Source organism: Lolium rigidum, chromosome 2 (assembly GCF_022539505.1).
Source record: "Lolium rigidum isolate FL_2022 chromosome 2, APGP_CSIRO_Lrig_0.1, whole genome shotgun sequence".
Taxonomy (NCBI): domain Eukaryota; kingdom Viridiplantae; phylum Streptophyta; class Magnoliopsida; order Poales; family Poaceae; genus Lolium; species Lolium rigidum.
In genome coordinates, this window is record NC_061509.1 from 83,618,103 (window position 1) to 83,643,014 (window position 24,912).

The 24,912-nt window shown below is 42.7% G+C and overlaps 1 protein-coding gene across 1 annotated transcript; it reads right to left on the reverse strand.

The window, feature by feature from the left end:
• Nucleotides 1-244: 244 nt before the first annotated feature.
• On the reverse strand, nt 245-3,990 carry LOC124686831 (putative GPI-anchor transamidase). Its single transcript, XM_047220724.1, has 10 exons — nt 3,786-3,990; nt 3,367-3,408; nt 3,123-3,267; nt 2,403-2,632; nt 2,250-2,307; nt 1,868-1,945; nt 1,661-1,749; nt 995-1,076; nt 740-907; nt 245-665 (listed from the first exon to the last, which is right to left on the reverse strand). The coding sequence occupies exons 1-10, from the start codon at nt 3,962-3,964 to the stop codon at nt 537-539; spliced, it is 1,200 nt and encodes a 399-aa protein (XP_047076680.1). The 5' UTR covers nt 3,965-3,990; the 3' UTR covers nt 245-536.
• Between the last annotated feature and the right edge of the window lie 20,922 nt (nt 3,991-24,912).

A 24,912-nucleotide genomic window follows, 5' to 3' on the forward strand; every position in this document is an offset into this window, starting at 1 on the left:
ATGGAGTAAATATTATCTTGTATCAATTTGTAATGAAAGACGAGCTGCTATGTGTGAAACATTCAACATTGAACGATCAAGGCAAGTATATTATACTTGACTAAATGAAAGCACTAGAACTTTTAGTAGTTGAATTTTGGGCATTCTTTTCAATCCAAGACCTAAATAGGGTAGCCAGGGAGAGCAAATTCAGATGCTAGATAGAAAAGTTCTCCCTAGTAATAAAATAATCTGACAAATAAGATACGTGAAGGAGCTGTAACACAAATGCATAAAAAAGCTCCACCAAAAGGCATGATATACAACGAGCTACATGCCTACATCGCCAAGAAGTAGAGTGTACCATACAGAACTACATACAGCAATTATGTTCCAAACTGATTGGATGCTAATGAAGTAAAAGAAAAATACAAATTGTTGACCTACAAATATCTCATTTCTTATTTTTCTTCTTTTTTTGTCCAATTCTGCGGGGGTTAGTATGATTCAAGTTTTTCTGCAAGATGACAACTTGTTAACGGCACACTTAAGAGTGCCTACATTGATAGCCAGGTTGAAACTGCCAACAACACGCCCATAGTTCCCAGACCATACATCACAACGGTGTCAGAATTTTTGCCTTCTAGCAGGATCTGTATCCATCCATCGGACCTCAACTGTGCTTCCTGAATGTTGCAATTTGCAAAGTATTAGTTTCTCAAATATTTAAAAAAACCACAGACAAATTACTCAAACTCACTTTCATCAATCTTCTTGTGCTAGCCTCATCCTGTAATACGGCACTGCCAAGTATATTATTTCTCATAGACAGGGGGGTTTCTACCTCACGTGCAGCTAAGAAGCCTGTATAGGCTGAATCAGTGTGGATAGTCTTCATGACTGATCCAAAGAAATTTGTCACAGGGACCTGATCAAAGACAGAATAGAATGAATAAAAAAAGGCTTAATCATGAACAGCAGAGCAGGGTGGAAATAGATATCATATTCTAATTACCTCGTTTAAGGCACGCTCATAAAGATCCATTCGATAATATGCAGTAGACAGTAGCATGGAAGGATCGTATGAGTTGAAAAGACTGGAACATGAAAAAACAAGGTTACAACACAAAATACCGTTCTAAAAATATAAGTTAAGCATTGAGTGTTACCCCGAAGAGGCACCCCAGCTACATTGTTTTTAGAGAAATAAGATTGAATATAGTTGAGTGCTACTGTATGTAGTTTAGAATATGAGACACAACTGACTCTTACTTTTTAAGTGATATTGAAAACAGTCTGTGCTGAATTTGAAGTTGACTGAAATCTGATAAAAGCTGCTAGTTACAAGCCATGCATTTCAATAATTTATAAAATTTGGAGGAAAGCACACTGATAGAGAAAGAACCCAAATGATGGGGAACTTCTTTTCACATACTATTACATGGAAATGACAAACGAACAAGAGCATCAACTATATCTTGAATATAAATACAGAATAAAGTATTTCAGAGTAAGAGCCCATCATATTCGATCATCAACTAGCATCAAACAAGTTCAACACCAAACAAAATCAACTTTTAGGTGAATAAATTTGTCGGTAACTGCACATTACAGTAAGACCATCAACTTGGCATGCATACAATTGATAACTTTGAACCTGAATGCATAATATGAAGTTTACCTGTTCAATGAGGCATTGCTATACATGTTCAGCTTCTCAAAGAAGGCAAGTGTATGGAAGGTAAACCTATCCACAACAGAAACACCAATCTGCCACAAGAAATGTGTAAGGTTGGCAAGCTTTATGACAAGAAATATGGCATAACAACTTAATAAGCTTGAAAAGAAAAACTACTGAAACATATCTGAATATAGGGCATGTTCTCACGTCTGAGTCGAGATGATGAGAGTAAGAGTTTTCCCCCTTCTTGCTGCTACCAATCGCCAAAACGCCCGGTGATTGAAGCTGCAGAAATTAAATATATCAGGTATAGCTTACAGTTTTCATAAATAGAATGAAATAGAAAAGCCAATAAAGATGCAGTTTGTCATAGCAGAGCAGATCCTTGAACTATAATTATGTGATATTGGTAAAATCAGGAAAACACAGTAAGTGGTTATCTAACAATTAGGCACAAAACCCATGTGCAGCCTTTGCCACTCCTATACGACAAACAGCTATTAGCAATAAAAAGTAAGGTACAGGTACAACTGATGTTGCAAAGCGTATATAATGATACAGAAAATAAATTTGGAAAGCTGAGACAAACCTGTGAAAACAGAGTAGCAGCTTGGCAGGTATCTACCATTATCAGCAACTCTTTAAATCTGAAAGGCAGGCCAAGGTGAAGGTGAGAATAAATGAACCCTGAAATGAAGAGGTGCAAGCCAATATCCAAATATTGATAATTAAGCAATTGAACCTATGCTTCTCCTTCATTTGCTTTACTGCATCTGCTAGATCATGGCTTTGAAGTTCTTCATTATCTTGGAACTTCAAAAATTCATCCCCACCATGTCCAGTCATGTACAAAAGAATATGGCTTCCTTCATCACTTAAAAGACGCTTTGATCTTGGTACAGAGCTCTCATGTCTTCCAGTCAAAATCCTCAAAAAGTTTTCAACTGTAACCTCGTAACCTCGGTAATCAACCTGTAATTAGAAAACAAAAAAATGCAACATCAGTGTACCATGATGAGATATTACTTTTTAACATAAATCATGTTGCATAGCATTGATGTACATTACGGTTGGACATATTGAAGAATTGGCACTTGCCATATTCCTTAAATAGCCTAACTGACCATATTGCACTGCGTAGACTGTAGAGTGCCTTACGTATATCCTTAGCTTCACAAAATTCGACCATTTTAGGAGGCACTGTGAAAATAAAAAATTTAGGCTTGCGACATTTCAATGATGTTTATCTAATGTTGTTAAAGAGGTAGAATAGATGTAGTGTGGCATTTAATGTGTGTATGTATGTATGCTCTAGTTCCATTCAGTATTTCTTAGCTTTGGTGGCTCCTTGATATCATTTAGTATGTAAACACGATGAGCTTGGGGAAATATTGCAAAATCAATGTGTCAGAAAACTACGGTTCTTTGATTGAACAGCAATACTTTCAGAGTAGAGATTAACCTCAACATTGTCACCGTATAGATTAAGCTGGTGGTTCTCATTATTGAAGACTTGGGCAGGGTAATTGTTCCTAGGATTACAAGCCATGTCATCCGCCAACATAAGTATTATCCGCTCATCAGGTATTCCTAATCTCTTAACAGTCCTGCAAAAATAAGGTGTTTTTGCTAATAACGAATAACTTTCACACCAGAAAGATTATGAAAATTACACATGAGGAAAAAATATAAAATTAGCACACTACCTGTACAAAGATAGAGTGTTGGCCATATGCCGATAATTAAACCTGCATAACATTGCAATAATAGGTCAGAATTAAGCGAAAACAGGGATAAAAAGCAGAACCAACCATCTACTCCCTCCGTTCTAAAATAAGTGTCGCAACTTTATCTAGATATGGATGGATCTACAACTAAAATGTGTCTAGATATATCCGTGTTTAGACCAACTGGGTCCAGATCCTTATATCAACCACGCACTAGTCGGCCCTTACAGAAAAAAAAAACTAGCTTCTCTGAACCTCCCACAGATACATTTGGCACCGCGAACAGTTGCATTGGTCCACAGCAAATGGATGCAGGACTGATTCTAACGATGCGGCAAGTAGGCAGCAGCGAGCAGTGAGGGGTGAGGGAAAGGCGCTGGAACGATAGGAGGGCTCACCAGAAGCGGGAGGTGCATACGAGCACGGCCCAGTTGTTGTTGTGCAGAGCGGCCGGAGACGCCGCCGTCGGGGGCGCGGCGGCGGAGGAGAAGGTGAAGAGCACGAGCAGGGGTAGAATCGAGAGTAGGAAGAGGAGAGCGGGCCGCGGGGGCCCGTGTTCCCGTCGGGCGAACGCCATGCTCGCCGCCGGAGCAGGGCGCGGGATCAGAGAGAACGCGATGGGAATGTGGAGAGGAGAGGGAGGAGCTCCTCTTTTTTTTTTCTGAGAAGCTGTGAACGCATTGCTACAAGTGGGTCGAAATGGGCTGGTGGGCTAGTTAGCTGGGCTATGAGGAAAATGCGCAGACGTGGGCTGATTTTGGCATGTCCCGCTTATTTGGGTGTTTTTTTGGGCAATTCATATCTGATTTCCATAAGGAGAGCCGTGGGCCTCGGCCCATTTAACCGGTATGTGGAAACTGGATACGGTGAAGACGACACGCCGACCATCGCAGATGACGAAGACGAGGCATAGGACATAGTTTGAGCCAGGTATAGTGATGACGTGGCTTGTTGTAGAGGTGGCCACACATGCAAGGAAGGGGACGAGGCATACCTAGCGTCGACGCCGCTTGCGTCGCTCGTAGGTAAGGTGACGGAGAGCTTAGGGGAGCGAGTGTGGTAGGGTTTTACTAGCCACGTAGAAGATGGGTTAAAATGGAGGGCCAGTAGGCTAGTGGATCATTGACGACGATTCAAGCAACGTGGGAAGCATGAGGCGACACATGAGCGACTTTGGACTCCGCTGGTGGGAGCTGACGGTTCAGGGTGGTGTCATAGATTAGATGGCGGTGTGAATAGCGATGGAGTGCCTGCTATCACAACGAGTGTGATGGACCAACACATCTGAACTTCTCTGGAGGTGCTATGTGACTCTAAGAGCGTCAAATATGGCCCCCTGTTTTTTGGATCACACACTTGTTTGTGTTTTTGATAAAGAAAATATGTTAGTATAAAGTAGATACTAATTACACTTGTCTCTACAACAACACAACGTTAAGAGAGAGAGAGAGAGAGTCTAGACATTAAGGATGCACACGGCTAAAAGAATGAGAACAAAAAAGACGGACATGTCGCGGCGGACAACGCCTCGCAGAAGGAACATCCACCACCAATTGCAACACAGGACTGTTGGAGATATGCCCAAGAGGCAATAATAAAAGTGGTTATTATATATCTTTGTGTTTATGATAAATGTTTATATACCATGCTATAATTGTATTAACCGAAACATTGATACATGTGTGTTATGTAAACAACAATGAGTCCCTAGTAAGCCTCTTGTATAACTAGCTTGTTGATTAATAGATGATCATAGTTTCATGATCATGAACATTGGATGTTATTAATAACAAGGTTATGTCATTATGTGAATGATGTAATGGACACACCCAATTAAGCATAGCATAAGATCACGTCATTAAGTTATTTGCTATAAGCTTTCGATACATAGTTACCTAGTCCTTTCGACCATGAGATCATGTAAATCACTTATACCGGAAAGGTACTTTGATTACATCAAACGCCACTGCGTAAATGGGTGGCTATAAAGGTGGGATTAAGTATCCGGAAAGTATGAGTTGAGGCATATGGATCAATAGTGGGATTTGTCCATCCCGATGACGGATAGATATACTCTGGGCCCTCTCGGTGGAATGTCGTGTAAATAGCTTGCAAGCATATGAATGGTTCATAAGAGACCACATACCACGGTACGAGTAAAGAGTACTTGTCAAGAGACGAGGTTGAACAAGGTATAGAGATACCGATGATCAAACCTCGGACAAGTAAAATATCGCGTGACAAAGGGAATCGGTATCGTGTGTGAATGATTCATTCGATCACTAAGTCATCGTTGAATATGTGGGAGCCATTATGGATCTCCAGATCCCGCTATTGGTTATTGGTCGGAGAGAGGTCTCTACCATGTCTACATAGTTCACGAACCGTAGGGTGACACACTTAAGGTTTGATGTCGTATTAGTAGATACTGAATATGGAATGGAGTTCGAAGTTTTGTTCGGAGTCTCGGATGGGATCCAGGACATCACGAGGAGTTCTGGAATGGTCCGGAGAATAAGATTCATATATAGGAAGTCATTTTATAAGTTTGAAAATGATCCGGTGCATTTATGGAAGGTTCTAGAAGGTTCTAGAAAAGTCCGGAAGAAATCACTATGGAAGGCGGAGTCCCGGAGGGACTCCACCTAGCATGGCCGGCCAACCCTAGGGGGTGGAGTCCCAGGTGGACTCCACCAAAGGTGGCCGGCCACCCTCCCCCCCCCCTCGGTGGGAATCCCACCTTGGGTAGGTTTCCCTACACATGGAAGGTTTTGGGTTTGGGTCTTATTCGAAGACTTGTAGTCCAACACTTGGGGGTTCCACCTATATAATGAGGAGCAAGGAGAGGGGGCCGGCCACAGAAAAGCCATAGCTTGGCCGCACCCCATAGTGGCCGGCCACCCCCTCTCCCCAAACCCTAGCCGCCCCTCCTCCTCCACCTCTCCCGCATACGCTTAGCGAAGCTCCGCCGGAGATCTCCATCAACACCGCCACCACGCCGTCGTGCTGCCGGGATTCAAGGAGGATCTACTACTTCCGCTGCCCGCTGGAACAGGGAGAAGGGCGTCGTCTTCATCAACACCGAACGTGTGACCGAGTACAGAGGTGCTGCCCGATTGTGGCACCATCAAGATCTTCTACGCGCTTTTGAAAGCGGCAAGTGATCATCTTCTGCAACAATGAGATCTAATCTCGTAGGCTTTGGAAATCTTCAAGGGTTAGTCTCGTTCATCCCCTCGTTGCTACCGTCTTCTAGATTGCATCTTGGCTTGGATTGCGTTCTCGCGGTAGGAAAATTTTTGTTTTCTATGCTACGAATCCCTACAGTGGTATCAGAGCCGTGTCTATGCATAGATGGTTGCACGAGTAGAACACAATTGTTTTGTGGGTGTTGATGCTTTGTTGTCTTTAGTTTGAGTACTTTGCATCTTTGTGGCATAGTGGGATGAAGCGGCTCGGGCTAACTTTACATGACCGCGTTCATGAGATTTGCTCCACGCTCGACATGCAACTTGTATTGCATAAGTGGCTTTGCGGGTGTCTGTCTCTCCTACTATAGTGAAGATTCAATTTACTCTTCTATTGACAACACTAGTATCACCGTTGTGGTTCATGTTCGTAGGTAGATTAGATCTCACTCGAAAACCCTAAACCACGTAAAATATGCAAACCAAATTAGAGACGTCTAACTTGTTTTTGCAGGGTTTGGTGATGTGATATGGCCATAATGTGATGATGAATATGTATGAGATGATCATTATTGTATTGTGGCAACCGGCAGGAGCCTTATGGTTGTCTTTAAATTTCATGTTGAGTAGTATTTCAAAGAAGTTGTAATAGTTGCTATACATGGGAGAACAATCATGAAGACGGCGCCATTGACCTTGACGCTACGCCGACGATGATGGAGATCATGCCCGTTGATGATGGATATCATGTCCGTGCTTTGGAGATGAAGATCAAAGGCGCAAAGACAAAGGGGCCATATCATATCACATATGAATTGCATGTGATGTTAATCCTTTTTATGCATCTTATTTTGCTTAGATCGCGACGGTAGCATTATAAGATGATCCCTCTCACTAAAATATCAAGATAATAAAGTGTTCATCCTTAGTAGCACCGTTGCCAAGATTTGTCGTTTCGAAGCATCTCGTGATGATCGGGTGTGATAGATTCAACAAGTGCATACAACGGGTGCAAGCCAGTTTTGCACACGCGGATACTAAGGTTGCCTTGACGAGACTAGCATGTACAGACATGGTCTCGGAACACGTGATACCGAAAGGTAGAGCATGAATCATATGATTGATATGATGAACACTTTGAGTGTTCGCCATTGAAGTTACATCTTGTATCGTGATGATCGTACTTGGTGTGGTGGATTTGGTTCGTGTGATCACTAAAGACAATTCGAGGGATATCGTTTTGAGTGGGAGTTCACCTAGATTTTTAATTTTGTTGAATTAAAATTTGAACTCAATTTGTCATAAACATTAGTCTAAACTATTGCAAATATATGTTGTAGATCATGGCGTCCCCAATCAATTTTAACCAGTTCCTAGAGAAAGAAAAGCTTAAGAGCAACGGTAGCAACGGTAGCAACTTCACCGACTGGTTCCGTCATGTGAGGATTTTCCTCGCTGGTGGAAACCTGCAATATGTGCTTGATGCACCGCTAGGTGACCCTCCTGCAGAAACTGAAACCGATGAAGTAAAGAATGTTTACGCGACTCGGAAAACTCGGTACTCTCAAGTTCGGTGTGCCATCCTATGCGACCTGGAAGCCGATCTTCAAAAACGTTTTGAGCACCACGATCCTCATGAGTTGGTCAATGAGCTCAAAGCTATCTTTGAAATTCATGCGGCCGTGGAATGCTATGAAGCAACGAAACACTTCTTCAGTTGCATGATGGAAGAGGGCAGCTCCGTTAGTGAGCACATGCTCGCCATGACCGGGCATGCGAAGAAACTCAGTGACTTGGGAATAGTGATTCCTAACAGACTGGGGATTAATCGTGTCCTTCAATCATTGCCACCTAGTTACAAGAACTTTGTGATGAACTACAATATGCAGAACATGAACAAAGAGTTACCTGAACTCTTCGCCATGCTGAAATCTGCTGAGATTGAGATAAAGAAAGAACACCAAGTGTTGATGGTCAACAAGACCACCAGTTTCAAGAAACAGGGCAAGTCTAAAGGCAAATTCAAGAAGGGTGGCAAGAAAGCTGCCACGCCTCCTGTGAAACCTAAGACCGGCCCTAAGCACGATGCTTGAGTGCTATTACCGCAAGGAGAAGGGACACTTGGAAGCGTAATTGCTCCAAGTATTTGGCTGATCCGAAGAGCGGCCTTGTCAAGAAGAAGAAAGGTATATCCGATATACATGTTATAGATGTTTATCTTACTCGGTTCTCGTACTAGTACACGGGTATTTGATCTTCGGTTCGGTTGCTCATATTTGTAACTCGAAACAGGAACTACGGAATAAACGAAGACTATTGAAGGATGAAGTGACGATGCGCGTTGGAAATGGATCCAAAGTCGATGTGATCGGCTGTCGGCACACTCCCTCTACATCTACCTTCGGGATTAGTTTTAAACCTCAATAATTGTTATTTTGTACCCGCGTTGAGCATGAACATTATATCCGGATCTTGTTTAATGCAATACGGTTATTCATTCAAGTACGAGAATAATGGTTGTTCTATTTTTATGAATAATATCTTTTATGGTCAAGCACACGAGAAGAATGGTTTATTTCTATTAGATCTCGATAGTAGTGATACACATGTTCATAACATTGATGCTAAGCGAATTAAATTGAATGATAATTCTACTTATATGTGGCATCGTTGTCTTGGTCATATTGGAGTGAAACGCATGAAGAAACTCCATACCGATGGATTACTTGAATCACTTGACTTTGAGTCACTTGATAGATGCGAAGCATGTCTAATGGGAAAAATGACTAAGACTCCATTCTCCGGTATTATGGAGCGAGCTACGAACTTATTGGAAATCATACATACCGATGTGTGCGGACCAATGAGTGTAGCGTCGCGCGGTGGTTATCGTTATGTTCTAACCTTCACGGATGATCTCGAGTAGATATGGGTATATCTATTTCATGAAACATAAATCCGAAACTTTCGAGAAGTTTAAGGAATTCCAAAGTGAAGTAGAAAATCAACGTAACAAGAAGATTAAATTTCTACGATCTGATCGCGGAGGTGAATATCTGAGTTATGAGTTTAGCATGCATTTAAAGAAATGCGGAATACTTTCACAATTGACACCGCCGGGAACACCGCAATGAAATGGTGTGTCCGAACGTCGTAATCGAACTCTCTTAGATATGGTTCGTTCTATGATGTCTCTTACTGATTTGCCGTTATCTTTTTGGAGTTATGCATTAGAGATAGCTGCATTCACTTTAAATAGGGCACCATCTAAATCCGTTGAAACGACACCGTATGAATTATGGTTTAATAAGAAACCTAAACTGTCGTTCCTTAAAGTTTGGGGTTGCGAAGCCTATGTAAAAAAGTTACAACCGGACAAGCTAGAACCCAAAGCGGAGAAATGCGTCTTCATAGGATACCCTAAGGAAACTATAGGGTACACTTTCTATCACAGATCCGAAGGCAAAATCTTTGTTGCTAAGAACGGAACCTTTCTTGATAAAGAATTTCTCACTAAAGAAGTGACTGGAAGAAAAGTAGAACTCGACGAGATTACTGAATCTTCTCTCATTGATCGAGTAGCGCAATGACGGAAGTTGTTCTGTGCCGCTCGCACCGGTAACGAGAGGAAGCTAATGATAATGATCATGAAACTTCGAACAAGATAGCTACTTGAACCTCGCGGATCGACAAGGGAACGTGCCACTCTGATTGGTATGATCCTTGTCTAAATGTCATGATTGTGGACAACAATGATGAAGACCCCGCGACGTATGAAGAAGCGATGATGAGCCCGAGATTCCAACAAATGGCAAGAAGCCATGAAATCCGAAATGGGATCCATGTATGATAACAAAGTGTGGACTTTGGTAGACTTACTCGATAGCCGCAAGGCTATCGAGAATAAATGGATCTTCAAAAGAAAAACAGATGCTGATGGTAATATTACTGTCTATAAAGCTCGACTTGTCGCAAAGGGTTTCCGACAAATTCAAGGTGTTGACTACGATGAGACTTTCTCACCTGTAGGAAGCTAAAGTCTGTGAGGATTTTGTTAGCAATAGCTGCATTTTTCGATTATGAGATTTGGCAGATGGATGTCAAAACGGCGTTCCTTAATGGAGACATTGAGGAAGAGTTGCATATGGTACAACCCAAAGGCTTTGTCGATCCTAAAAATGCTGACAAGGTGTGCAAACTTCAGCGTTCAATTTATGGACTGAAGCAAGCATCCAGAAGTTGGAACCGACATTTTGATAAGGTGATCAAAGACTTCGGGTTTATACGATGTCATGGAGAGGCCTCGTATTTACAAGAAAGTGAGTGCGAGCTCGTAGCATTCCTGATATTATATGTAGATGACATATTATTGATTGGGAATGATATAGAACTATTAAGCAGTGTAAAAGGTTATTTGAATAATAGTTTTTCAATGAAAGACCTTGGTGAAGCATCGTACATTTTAGGCATCAAGATTTATAGAGATAGATCAAGACGCCTAATAGGGCTTTCACAGAGTACATACCTGGATAAGATTCTAAAGAAGTTTAGAATGGATGAAAGTAAGAAAGGATTCTTACCTATGTTACCAGGTAAGGTCTTGAGTAAGACTCAAGGTCCGGCTACGACAGAAGAAAGAGAAAGGATGAACCAGATCCCCTATGACTCGGCAGTAGGCTCTATCATGTATGTCATGCTATGTACTAGACCAGATATAGCACATGTTGTTAGTTTGACTAGCAGATATCAAAGTGATCCAGGAATGGAACACTGGACAACGGTCAAGAATATCCTGAAGTACTTGAAAAGAACTAAGGATATGTTTCTTTGTTATGGAGGTGACCAAGAGCTCGTTGTAACCAGGTACACCGATGCAAGTTGGAACACTGATCCTGATGACTCTAAGTCTCAGTCTGGTACGTGTTTATATTGAATGGTGCTGCAGTAAGCTGGTCCAGCTCGAAGCAGTGCACGGTGGCAAAGTCTTCAACAGAATCAAAGTACATAGCGGCTTCAGAGGCTTCATCAGAAGCGGTATGGATGAAGAGGTTCATTGTAGAGCTCGGTGTGGTTCCTAGTGCATTGGACCCACTAGTCATCTATTGTGACAACATGGGTGCCATCGCCAATGCACAAGAACCAAGGTCACACAAGAGGCTGAAGCATATCAAGCTGCGTTATCATTCGATTCGCGAGTACATCGAAGATGGAGAAGTAAAGATTTGCAAAGTACACACCGATCTGAATGTAGCAGATCCGTTGACTAAAGCTCTCCCTAGGGCAAAGCATGACCAACACCAGAATGCCATGGGTGTTAGGTACCTTACAATGTAATCTAGATTATTGACTCTAGTGCAAGTGGGAGACTGTTGGAGATATGCCCAAGAGGCAATAATAAAAGTGGTTATTATATATCTTTGTGTTTATGATAAATATTTATATACCATGCTATAATTGTATTAACCGAAACATTGATACATGTGTGTTATGTAAACAACAATGAGTCCCTAGTAAGCCTCTTGTATAACTAGCTTGTTGATTAATAGATGATCATAGTTTCATGATCATGAACATTGGATGTTATTAATAACAAGGTTATGTCATTATGTGAATGATGTAATGGACACACCCAATTAAGCATAGCATAAGATCACGTCATTAAGTTATTTGCTATAAGCTTTCGATACATAGTTACCTAGTCCTTTCGACCATGAGATCATGTAAATCACTTATACCGGAAAGGTACTTTGATTACATCAAACGCCCATCGCGTAAATGGGTGGCTATAAAGGTGGGATTAAGTATCCGGAAAGTATGAGTTGAGGCATATGGATCAACGAGTGGGATTTGTCCATCCCGATGACGGATAGATATACTCCGGGCCCTCTCGGTGGAATGTCGTCTAAATAGCTTGCAAGCATATGAATGGTTCATAAGAGACCACATACCACGCTACGAGTAAAGAGTACTTGTCGGAGACGAGGTTGAACAAGGTATAGAGATACCGATGATCAAACCTCGGACAAGTAAAATATCGCGTGACAAAGGGAATCGGTATCGTATGTGAATGGTTCATTCGATCACTAAGTCATCGTTGAATATGTGGGAGCCATTATGGATCTCCAGATCCCGCTATTGGTTATTGGTCGGAGAGAGGTCTCTACCATGTCTACATTGTTCACGAACCGTAGGGTGACACTCTTAAGGTTTGATGTCGTATTAGTAGATATTGAATATGGAATGGAGTTCGAAGTTTTGTTCGGAGTCTCGGATGGGATCCAGGACATCACGAGGAGTTCCGGAATGATCCGGAGAATAAGATTCATATATAGGAAGTCATTTTATAAGTTTGAAAATGATCCGGTGCATTTATGGAAGGTTCTAGAAGGTTCTAGAAAAGTCCGGAAGAAATCACTATGGAAGGCGGAGTGCCGGAGGGACTCCACCTAGCATGGCCGGCCAACCCTAGGGGGTGGAGTCCCAGGTGGACTCCACCAAAGGTGGCCGGCCACCCCCCCCCCCTCATGGAAAGGTGGGAATCCCACCTCAAGTGGGAATCCCACTGATACGTCTCCAACGTACCTATAATTTCTGATGTTCCATGCTTGTTTTATGACAATACTTACATGTTTTGCTTGCACTTTATGATGTTTTTATGCATTTTCCGGAACTAACCTATTAACGAGATGCCGAAGGGCCAGCTGTCGTTTTCTGTTGTTTTTGGTTCCGTAAAGGCTGTTCGGGCAATATTCTCGGAATTCGACGAAACAAAGACCCAACATCTTATTTTTCCCGGAACCTTCCAGAAAGTCAGAGGGGGGCCAGAGGGGTGCCCTGGGGGCCCCACACGGGTGGCCGGCGCGGCCCAGGAGGGGGGCGCGCCGCCCTAGTGTGAGGTGGCCCCGTGGCCCCTCCGACTCCGACTCTTCGCCTATTTAAGCCCTGGAGACCTAAAAACGCGATACCAATGGACGAAACTCCAGAAAGACTCCAGGGGCGCCGCCACCATCGCGAAACTCCAATTCGGGGGACATAAATCTCTGTTCCGGCACCCTGCCGGGACGGGGAAGTGCCCCCGGAAGCTATCTCCATCAACGCCACCGACTCCATCATGCTCCGTGAGTAGTCCCCCCATGGACTACGGGTTCTAGCTGTAGCTAGTTGGTATTCTCTCCCCTATGTACTTCAATACAATGATCTCATGAGCTGCCTTACATGATTGAGATTCATCTGATGTAATCGGTGTTGTGTTTGTCGGGATCCGATGGATTGTTACATTATGATTAGTCTATCTATAAAGTTGTGAAGTTATTGTTGCTGCAATCTTGTTGTGTTTAATGCTTGTCACTAGGGCCCGAGTGGCACGATCTTATATTTAAGCTCTATACTTATTGCTTAGATTGTATCTACAAGTTGTATGCACATGTCTATGTCCGGAACCAAAGGCCCCAAAGTGACAGAAATTGGGACAACTGGAGGGGAAGGCTTAGGTATGAGGATCACATGTTTTCACCAAGTGTTAATGCTTTGCTCCGGTGCTCTATTAAAAGGAGTACCTTAATTTCCAGTAGATTCCCTAGAGGCCCGGCTGCCACCGGCTGGTAGGACAAAAGATGTTGTACAAGTTTCTCATTGCGAGCACGTATGACTATATATGGAAAACATGCCTACATGATTAATGATCTTGATGTTCCGTCTTAATGCTATTTCAATCCTATCAATTGCCCAACTGTAATTTGTTCACCCAACACTTGTTATTGGAGAGTTACCACTAGTGTAGATAGCTGGGAACCCCGGTCCATCTTTCATCATCATATACTCGTTCTACATGTCATTGGAAGTAGTATCAACTATTTTCTCGGTGCCATTGCTCTCATATTACTCATATCACGCTCGTGTTATCATGTTATTATTGCTCTCATATCATCGCTACTTTCACATCACCCCCGTTACTAGTGCTTTTCCAGTGTGCAACTGAATTGACAACTCAGCTTGTTAAGGCTTATAAGTATTCTTTACCTCCCCTTGTGTCGAATCAATAAATTTGGGTTTTACTTCCGTCGAAGACCGTTGCGATCCCCTATACTTGTGGGTTATCAAGACTATTTTCTCGGCGCTCGTTGCCGGGGAGGCATAGCTCTACTCATAAGTTCACCTGGGGAGTACACTCTACCTCTCTCTCTGTTTTATTTTATTTTGTTTTGCTTTGTTTACTTTTGTCTAGTTTTTTTTTGCTTAGTTTATTTCTGTCTAGTATTATTTTGCTTAGTTTACTTTTGCTTAGTTTCTTTTTGTCTTGTTTTATTTTCCTCATATACCCGAAAATCCATAAAAATTTGAAAAACCAAAAAATTAAAAACTGTTGCTATGGGAGAACCTACAACCTATTTGGAGCTTATTGAATTATATAATAACTATAGAGAATCAAGAACGGGTAAAGTTATGAGTGCTGTGATAGGAAAACTGAATACAATTGCTAAAATCTTGCTTAAACGCCATGATATAAACTGCTGCTCTAAACAGGATACTAAACATCTTAAATTTCAATGTGGCTTTAGTGAGGAAGTTTTAATTAAGAACTATAATTGGAATAGCTATATTCATTTTGGGTTCGTAGAGGTAGAACAATTTGTCTTATTTATGGGAGCTTCTGAAATAGAATCCGTCATTGCTAAAAATTATGAAACTTGTGTTGTTTGTAAGGACCTTAAAGACTATGTCTCTTCTATCCTTAATTTTTGGATAGAAAGCTACAGTGATAATCCTTATATCATTGATTATAAAGAGAGACTCATTAATGCACAAGAATGCACTCACAATTTGCAGGAACCAGTGGAAGAAGAAATTGATGAACCTAAAAGCTCATTGGATGAAAAAGAGGAGGAAATTGATGAACCTGAAAGCTCATTGGATGAAAAAGAAGAGGAGAGTGATGAACAAAAGGAGGAAGAATGGATTAGCTACCCATGCCAACCTTCTAATGAGAGTAACTCTTTATCTTTTACACTATTTGATTGTCCTCCATGCTTACCAAAAGAGGATGAATGTTATGTTCCTGTGGATTCTCTTGAAATATTCCCTATGAGTAAAACTTGTGAGAATAATTATGCTACCGTTATTCATGATAATCCATGCTACTTTGATAAATCTTATGATAATGCTTTGTTTGTGCCTCGATGTCGATATGCATGGTACTAAAGAGTTTTGCTTGGCAAATGTTTATGATAAATCTATAGATGATGGTCCTATGTTACTTGATACTATTAATTGTACTACTAATGAAAATGGGATTGGAGAGTTCTTGACTTTATCTATGAGTCCCATATCTTTTGAGATTGATCAATCATCTTGTTATATTATTGATAAAAGTGGGTTTGAAAGTTTTAATCCCGTTATTTCTGAGCTTGATAAAAATTATGTGTTTGTGAGTCATGAAAAGCATGCTATATGTGATAGTTATGTTGTTGAGTTTGTTCATGAAGCTACTGAAAATTATTATGAGAGAGGAAAATATGGTTGTAGAAATTTGCATGGTACTAAAACACCTCTCTATATGCTTAAAATTTTGAAGTTACTCTTGTTTTATCTTCTTATGCTTGTCACTTTGTTCTTCATGAATTTATTTGTGTACAAGATTCCTATGCACAGGAAGTGGGTTAGACTTAAATGTGTTTTGAATTTGCTTCTTGATGCTCTCTTTTACTTCAACTCTTATTTCTTGTGAGTGCATCATTAAAATTGTTGAGCCCATCTTAATGGCTATAAAGAAAGCACTTCTTGGGAGATAACCCATGTCTTTATTTTGCTACTGTTTTGTTGTGTCTTGGAAGTTGTTACTACTGTAGCAACCTCTCCTTATCTTTATTTTATTGCAATGTTGTGCCAAGTGAAGTCTATAATAGAAGGTTGATGCTAGATTTGGATTTCTCGCGTGAAACAGATTTCTTGCTGTCACGAATCTGGGTATGATTCTCCGTAGGTAACTCGGAAAAATCTGCCAATTTACGTGAGTGATCCTCGGATATGTACGCAACTTTCATTAGTTTTGAGTTTTCTGATTTGAGCAACGGAAGTACCTCTTAAAAATTCGTCTTTACTGGTTGTTCTGTTTTGACAGATTCTGTCTCTGTTTTTTGCATTGTCTCTTGTGGACTTTAAGTGAGGCTTTCTAGACGTGGAGAGCTGTATCTAATGTTTTATTGAGTACTTGCAATGTGTCACTACAGGGCTAAAGTGGATTAAAGTTTTTTGAGTACTAACCCCTCTAATGAAGTTTATGAGAAGTTTGGTGTGAAGGAAGTTTTCAAGGGCAAGAGAGGAGGATGATATATGATCAAGAAGAGTGAAAAGTCTAAGCTTGGGGATGCCCCCGTGGTTCATCCATGCATATTTCAAGAAGACTCAAACGTCTAAGCTTGGGGATGCCCAAGGCATCCCCTTCTTCATCAACTTATCAGGTTCTTCTATTGAAACTATATTTTTATTCGGTCACATCTTATGTGCTTTACTTGGAGCGTCTGTGTGTTTTTATTTTTGTTTATGTTTGAATAAATTCGGATCCTAGCAATCCTTCTGTGGGAGAGAGACACGCTCCGCTTTTTCATATGAACACTTTTGTGTTCTTCGTTTTACTTTTAATGTGACAAAAGTTGGAAGCTATTGCACTTATGGTTATTTGGTTGGAAACAGAAAATGCCTCATATTGTCTTGGATAATTTGATACTTGGCAATTGTTTTGAGCTCTCAAGTGGATCATGTTTCTCTTGCATCATGTAGTTTAAACCTATTAGTGGAGAAATACCGTAGAGCTTGTTGAAAGTTGGTTTGCATGATTGGTCTCTCTAAGGTCTAGATATTTTTTAGTAGAAGTGTTTGAGCAACAAGGAAGACAGTGTAGAGTTTTATAATGCTTGCAATATGTTCTTATGTAAGTTTTGCTGTACCGGTTCATACTTGTGTTTGCTTCAAACAACCTTGCTAGCCAAAGCCTTGTACTGAGAGGAAATGCTTCTCGTGCATCCAAAACCTTGAGCCAAAACCTATGCCATGTGTGTCCACCATACCTAACTACTATGTGGTATTTTATGCCATTCCAAGTAAATACTTCATGTGCTACCTTTAAACAATTCAAAACTTTATTACTCCTTATTTGTGTCAATGTTTTATAGCTCATGAGGAAGTATGTGGTGTTTTATCTTTCAATCTTGTTGGGCAGCTTTCACCAATGGACTAGTGGCTTCATCCGCTTATCCAATAATTTTGCAAAAAGAGCTGGCGCGGGGTTCCCAGCCCCCAATTAATTAACCTTCACTAATAATTCTCTTCACATGTTTTGCCCTGATTCATCAGTAAGCAACTTAATTTTGCAAATAGACACTCCTTCATGGTATGTGAATGTTGGAAGGCACCCAAGGATTCGGTTAGCCATGGCTTGTGTAAGCAAAAGGTTGGGAGGAGTGTCAACCATAAATAAAACTAAAATACATGTGTAAACGAAGAGAAGAGGGATGATCTACCTTGTCGGTAGAGATAACGTCCTTCATGGGAGCCGCTCTTTGAAAGTCTGTTTGGCAAGGGAGTTAGAGTGCCCACTACCATTCGTTGACAACAACAAACACCTCTCAAAACTTTACTTTTATGCTCTCTATATGATTTCAAAACTTAAAAAGCTCTAGCACATGATTTAATCCCTGCTTCCCTCTGCGAAGGGCCTTCCTTTTACTTTATGTTGAGTCAGTTTACCTACTTCCTTCCATCTTAGAAGCAAACACTTGTGTCAACTGTGCATTGATCCTTACATACTTACTTATTTGCATTCATCATATTACTTTGTGTTGACAATTATCCATGAGATATGCATGTTGAAAGTTGAAAGCAACTGCTGAAACTTAAATCTTCCTCTGTGTTGCTTCGATGCCTTTACTTTGAATGTATTGCTTTATGAGTTAACTCTTATGCAAGACTTTTGATGCTTGTCTTGAAAGTACTATTCATGAAAAGTTTTGCTATATGTTATCTATTTGTTAGCAAATATAGATCATTGCCTTGAGTCACTGCATTCATCTCATATGCTTTATAATAGTATGATCAAGGCTATGTAAGTAGCATGTCACTACAGAAATTAATCTTTTTATCGTTTACCTACTCGAGGGCGAGCAGGAACTAAGCTTGGGGATGCCGATACGTCTCCAACGTACCTATAATTTCGATGTTCCATGCTTGTTTTATGACAATACTTACATGTTTTGCTTGCACTTTATGATGTTTTTATGCATTTTCCGAACTAACCTATTAACGAGATGCCGAAGGGCCGCTTGCTGTTTTCTCGTTGTTTTTGGTTCCAGAAAGGCTGTTCGGGCAATATTCTCGGAATTCGACGAAACGAAGACCCAACATCTTATTTTCCCGGAACCTTCCAGAAAGTCAGAGGGGGGCCAGAGGGGTTCCCTGGGGGCCCCACACGGGTGGCCGGCGCGGCCCAGGAGGGGGGCACGCCGCCCTAGTGTGAGGTGGCCCCGTGGCCCCTCCGACTCCGACTCTTCGCCTATTTAAGCCCTGGAGACCTAAAAACGTGATACCAATGGACGAAACTCCAGAAAGACTCCAGGGGCGCCGCCACCATCGCGAAACTCCAATTCGGGGGACAGAAGTCTCTGTTCCGGCACCTCGCCGGACGGGGAAGTGCCCCGAAGCTATCTCCATCAACGCCACCGCCTCCATCATGCTCCATGAGTAGTCCCCCCATGGACTACGGGTTCTAGCTGTAGCTAGTTGGTATTCTCTCCCCTATGTACTTCAATACAATGATCTCATGAGCTGCCTTACATGATTGAGATTCATCTGATGTAATCGGTGTTGTGTTTGTCGGGATCCGATGGATTGTTACATTATGATTAGTCTATCTATAAAGTTGTGAAGTTATTGTTGCTGCAATCTTGTTGTGTTTAATGCTTGTCACTAGGGCCCGAGTGGCACGATCTTATATTTAAGCTCTATACTTATTGCTTAGATTGTATCTACAAGTTGTATGCACATGTCTATGTCCGGAACCAAAGGCCCCAAAGTGACAGAAATTGGGACAACTGGAGGGGAAGGCTTAGGTATGAGGATCACATTTTTCACCAAGTGTTAATGCTTTGCTCCGGTGCTCTATTAAAAGGAGTACCTTAATTTCCAGTAGATTCCCTAGAGGCCCTGACTGCCACCGTGCTGGTAGGACAAAAGATGTTGTACAAGTTTCTCATTGCGAGCACGTATGACTATATATGGAAAACATGCCTACATGATTAATGATCTTGATGTTCTGTCTTAATGCTATTTCAATCCTATCAATCGCCCAACCGTAATTTGTTCACCCAACACTTGTTATTGGAGAGTTACCACTAGTGTAGATAGTCGGGAACCCCGGTCCATCTTTCATCATCATATACTCGTTCTACATGTCATTGGAAGTAGTATCAACTATTTTCCGGGTGCCATTGCTCTCATATTATCTACTATCGCTGTCGTGTTATCTGTTACTATTGCTCTCATATCACTTGCTACTTTCACATCACCCCTGTTACTAGTGCTTTTCCAGTGCGACTGAATTGACAACTCAGTTGTTAAGGCTTATAAGTATTCTTTACCTCCCCTTGTGTCGAATCAATAAATTTGGGTTTTACTTCCCTCGAAGAATGTTGCGATCCCCTATACTTGTGGGTTATCACCCACCTTGGGTAGGTTTCCCTACACATGGAAGGTTTTGGGTTTGGGTCTTATTCGAAGACTTGTAGTCCAACACTTGGGGGTTCCACCTATATAATGAGGAGCAAGGAGAGGGGGCCGGCCACAGAAAAGCCATAGCTTGGCCGCACCCCATAGTGGCCGGCCACCCCCTTTCCCCAAACCCTAGCCGCCCCTCCTCCTCCACCTCTCCCGCATATGCTTAGCGAAGCTCCGCCGGAGATCTCCATCAACACCGCCACCACGCCGTCGTGCTGCCGGGATTCAAGGAGGATCTACTACTTCCGCTGCCCGCTGGAACGGGGAGAAGGACGTCGTCTTCATCAACACCGAACGTGTGACCGAGTACGGAGGTGTTGCCCGATTGTGGCACCATCAAGATCTTCTACGCGCTTTTGAAAGCGGCAAGTGATCATCTTCTGTAACAACGAGATCTAATCTCGTAGGCTTTGGAAATCTTCAAGGGTTAGTCTCGTTCATCCCCTCGTTGCTACCGTCTTCTAGATTGCATCTTGGCTTGGATTGCGTTCTCGCGGTAGGAAATTTTTTGTTTTCTATGCTACGAATCCCTACAAGGACTTCGGAAAGCTTCTCCAAATATGATTCCTCCATGGTCACCCAATCTGAACCAATGTCTGATCTTGAGTTTCCATCTCAGAAAGTTTGCGCAATCTCCAAACAAATGCTTCAACCATGAAACATCTAGAGTTCCGTCAATGTCAGGTACAATAAATGAATGTCAGACCTAGGGTTTTCACCCTAGATATCAAGACTCGCTGCACAAAAGGAGCCACCAAAAATACAATTCCTCATGTGTTACCATCCCTGCTTGTAAAACTGCTGCAAAATACCGATCGCATCGCTCAAAGTCGTCATGTGCATGGTTTGACGTGAAATACGCCACACTAACAATCACTATGTAAGAAACACGAGGTGTGAAGCATTATCTTATCCCCCACCATTGGAAACGTGTCGCGGAACACCCACAAAAGCATACAGTCCTATCATGGACATCACCGTGAGACCGGAGTCGTGCACATGCAAAGCTAGATGCTCGTTAGCCTTGACAATCTTCTTCGAAATGCCTTGAGAGATCCCAACTTCGACACCATCGTAATCGTGGTGAAGTATTTACCGTGGTCGATGCACCGAAGATGTTTACATAGTTTAATCATGGATGCATGGTGTGAATGAAATCAACTACGCACTAAGCCCTCGATGGTGGCAGTGTTGCAGCCAAAGCTCCACCGGCAGCGACGAATCGGTAGGCGAGTAGAAATCCCACAATGATGAGTGGATTTTGATTAGCCGGGAGATGTGACATGTGTGGACTAGAGATCAAAATGGTCAAATCATGGAAAAAACTTCTGGTTGCAAAACTTCCCCGACGACCATCCAACATCGGATAAGCCTAGGTCATCCACATCAATGTACGACGGGGCAAGAAAGGTAGACCCGGACTAGATCCATGGACGAGCGGAGAGGAAACATGGGCCAGCGGCCACATCATGGCCAGCTCACGGCTACCAACAGAACCACTGCCCCTTTGACAAGGGATTAACTTATCAATGCCTACGTATTGTAGACTAGGGTTTAGTTGGAAGTAGAGGGCAAGTAGATCTCGAAGGTTTCAGCCGAAAAGTACTCGACAATTAAGAAACTAGGGTTGTATTGATGTTGGTTTCGATGCTTTCTTTGTCCCTCGACTCCCCATTATATAGGAGGCGGAGCCGAGGGTTTCGTATTACACAAGTTTACATATTCCGGGAGACTCTCTGAGTTCAACCCGTAAAGTTTACAAATCTCTGTATTCCTAATACAACTCCATCTTTCCTTAATAACTAATTGGGCTCCCGAACTTCATATTCTTCGAACTGTGGGCCTTCAGTAAACCCCGGGTACCATCTTCGACAGGCCCATTGGGGATGCCTATGTCAGTAGCCCCCGAGATTTTGCTTGAATCGAAGAATCATGGAAAATCTCCAGCTTTATAATTATCAAATAACCTTTTCAAGCCATCACACATCTTTAAATAAGCAATTTATATATTGTACAGGGATAATGGTAGTTGGGGCTAGTTCATCTGACAGATCAGGTACTAGTTAACTGCTCTAGTGGCAATCCGCAAAAACCTACTTCAAAATCACGTCCCTGGACATGATCTCGGGATACTGGTGTTAACTCGACAGGTGCCGCTTAAGGTCTTACCATCTGTCGAGTCCCGGCCATATTTTATCGGGTACCTAACGCGTCCGTTAGGATTTTTCTTCGTATACTGTTGATACGGAAAAAAGTAGCAAACCGACGTCAGAGACGGTGCCACGCCCCTCAGAACGGATCTGGGGTCTTACCTTCGCAAAGTTTTGCGGCATTCAGAGATTATTCGCGACTTAGGCGCTCTGAGAATATATTGACGAGTGCTTTTTCGGCTGTTGGAATAGCACACTTTATTGAGTCAACGGATGACTTATCTTGTCTTCCCGATGGGAGTATATGAAGAGTTATTTGTATAACTCGAAATATACTCACTATACTTTTTATAATTTCATCGGGCACGCGAACAGTGTTCCCGATGGGAGTAGCCCCCGAGGCTACAGCCAAGGACTTGTACTTGGTTGTAGGCTCAACACTTTAATGCCTTATGTCGCTATATTGCCATTCTTTCTCGAGCTTTTATTTCTATCGGGTGCGCGACCAGCGCTCCCGATGGGAGTAGCCCCCGAGGCTATGAACAAATGCTCGCTTTTGATCATAGGCTCTCGTCATTTCTATTTTGTCATACCTTTCTTTTTTCAAAAGTAGCCCCCCCAGCATTTGATCAAAAACTTGTATTTGACCAAAGGCTCTCGAAATTACCATCACTTGCATTCTTTGACCGGTCTTCGTTTTGTTGCTGTTGATAATTTTCTCTGCCAAAGTGACATCAATGCTGACGTTAGCCACGACCATTGTATCGGAAAGACGCGAGAGCTATCCCTTCACTGACATGTGAGCCCAAAATCTGCGACCCATTGACACGTTACGCAAGTGGGGGACACACGTCCTCCGCTTTTCCTGGCATGCGCGTTGTAGCGCCTGCCCAGTTCCATCATGGTAAAAAAACCGTTTTACCCTTTGGTCCACGTGTAGATCATCCAATCCATTCTTATTCTATCCAACGGTGCGACGCTCTGGATGGACCTGCTACAAATACCCGTCGTCGTCTTCATCAATCCCCTTCGCCGCACCATTGCTCATATCTCCTCTGCTTCTATCCTCATTGCAATCACAGCAAAGCTCCAAAGCTCACACCGTGCCCTACTCCTTCCACAGTAGCCCTTGATGCCACCGCGGCCAAAGCTCACGAGGCACCACACTCCCGAAGCAGCAATGGCGGCGGCAGATCTAGGATCCACGGAGTGGGAGAGATCTAAGATCTCCGCGCAAGACATCAACATGCTGAAAAAGCTTGGCCTGAGCAAGAAGAAAGATGCACTACGCTTCCCCAGCGAAGAGAGCTACCCGACGCCTCCCATTGAGTATCGGGTTAGTTTGGTTGACCACCTCATCCGCGGTCTTTCTGCATCCATCCATGATTTTCTTCGTGGATTGCTATTTGTGTATGGGCTGCAACTTCACCATCTTACTCCCAACTCTATTCTCCACATCTCTATTTTCATCACCCTTTGCGAGTGCTTCCTTGGAGTCCAACCCAATTGGGCTCTATGGAAGAGCATCTTCCTCCTCCGCCGCAATGGCTCCCCCAACATCGCCTATAACATAGGCGGTGTCGTATTTGCGTCCGCCCTGATGTCGAATATTTTGACGTCAAATTCCCTGACTCCGTGCAAGGGTGGCGCAAAAAATGGTTGTATGTTCGCGAAGAATGCGCCGACTCGCTGGAACACAATATTCCTCCCTTTGATGGCAATGAGAAGATCTTCTGCCGCCGCTCCTGGGATGCAGAGGCTACCGACGAAGAAAAATCAGCGACAGAGGCGCTATGAAACGCATCCACGAGCTCCAAAATACTCGTGGCCAAGAATTGTCGGGTATCCAAATTACAGCACATTTCCTTAGGATTAGGGTGCGGCCTCTACAGGCTCGCAAAAGACCCCTTTGGATGTATGCTGGCGACGAAGATGTGGATCGCATGTCGACAGATCTACCGGTCAAGGACTTGGAAAAACTTGTCTGAAAAATCTCTTCGCTCAGCAAGAAAGACACCGTTCCGTCATCTTGCCGCGCGACGCCGTATAGCAGCGCCAACCCCCTCCCCAAGGTTCATTGTCATTCTTCCGAGTTTTTAATATTTTGTCGACTACTATTTTTGATGTCATCTTGTGTAATCCTGTTGTCAATATATCTTGCCCTTGTAGAATCACCAAGTCCTAGTTTCTCTTCCTCCTCTTCCTGAAGGCGGGGAAGTTGAAGAACGGACCGTCGTCACCGACGAACACCAGGGCACTTCTCGCCCTGAGAGCGAAGTCACGGGTTCTCACAAATCCGCGGTTTCCTCTGAAAGAGAAGTTGATTCTGAGGCTACCGAGTCCGCACACTCCCTCCCCTCTGCTGTTTCTCCGACGAACAAGCGGAAGAGAGGTGATGCCGCAGATTCTGGTACCTCCAAAAA

Coding starts and splice junctions, on each gene's coding strand:
- LOC124686831 (XM_047220724.1), bottom strand. CDS start 3,964: ATGGCGTTCGCCCGACGGGAACACGGGCCCCCGCGGCCCGCTCTCCTC. Junction 3,268..3,366: donor AACACTCTATCTTTGTACAG/GTAGTGTGCTAA, acceptor TTATTTTTGCAG/GACTGTTAAGAGATTAGGAA. Junction 2,633..3,122: donor TATACGGTGACAATGTTGAG/GTTAATCTCTAC, acceptor TTCTAATTACAG/GTTGATTACCGAGGTTACGA.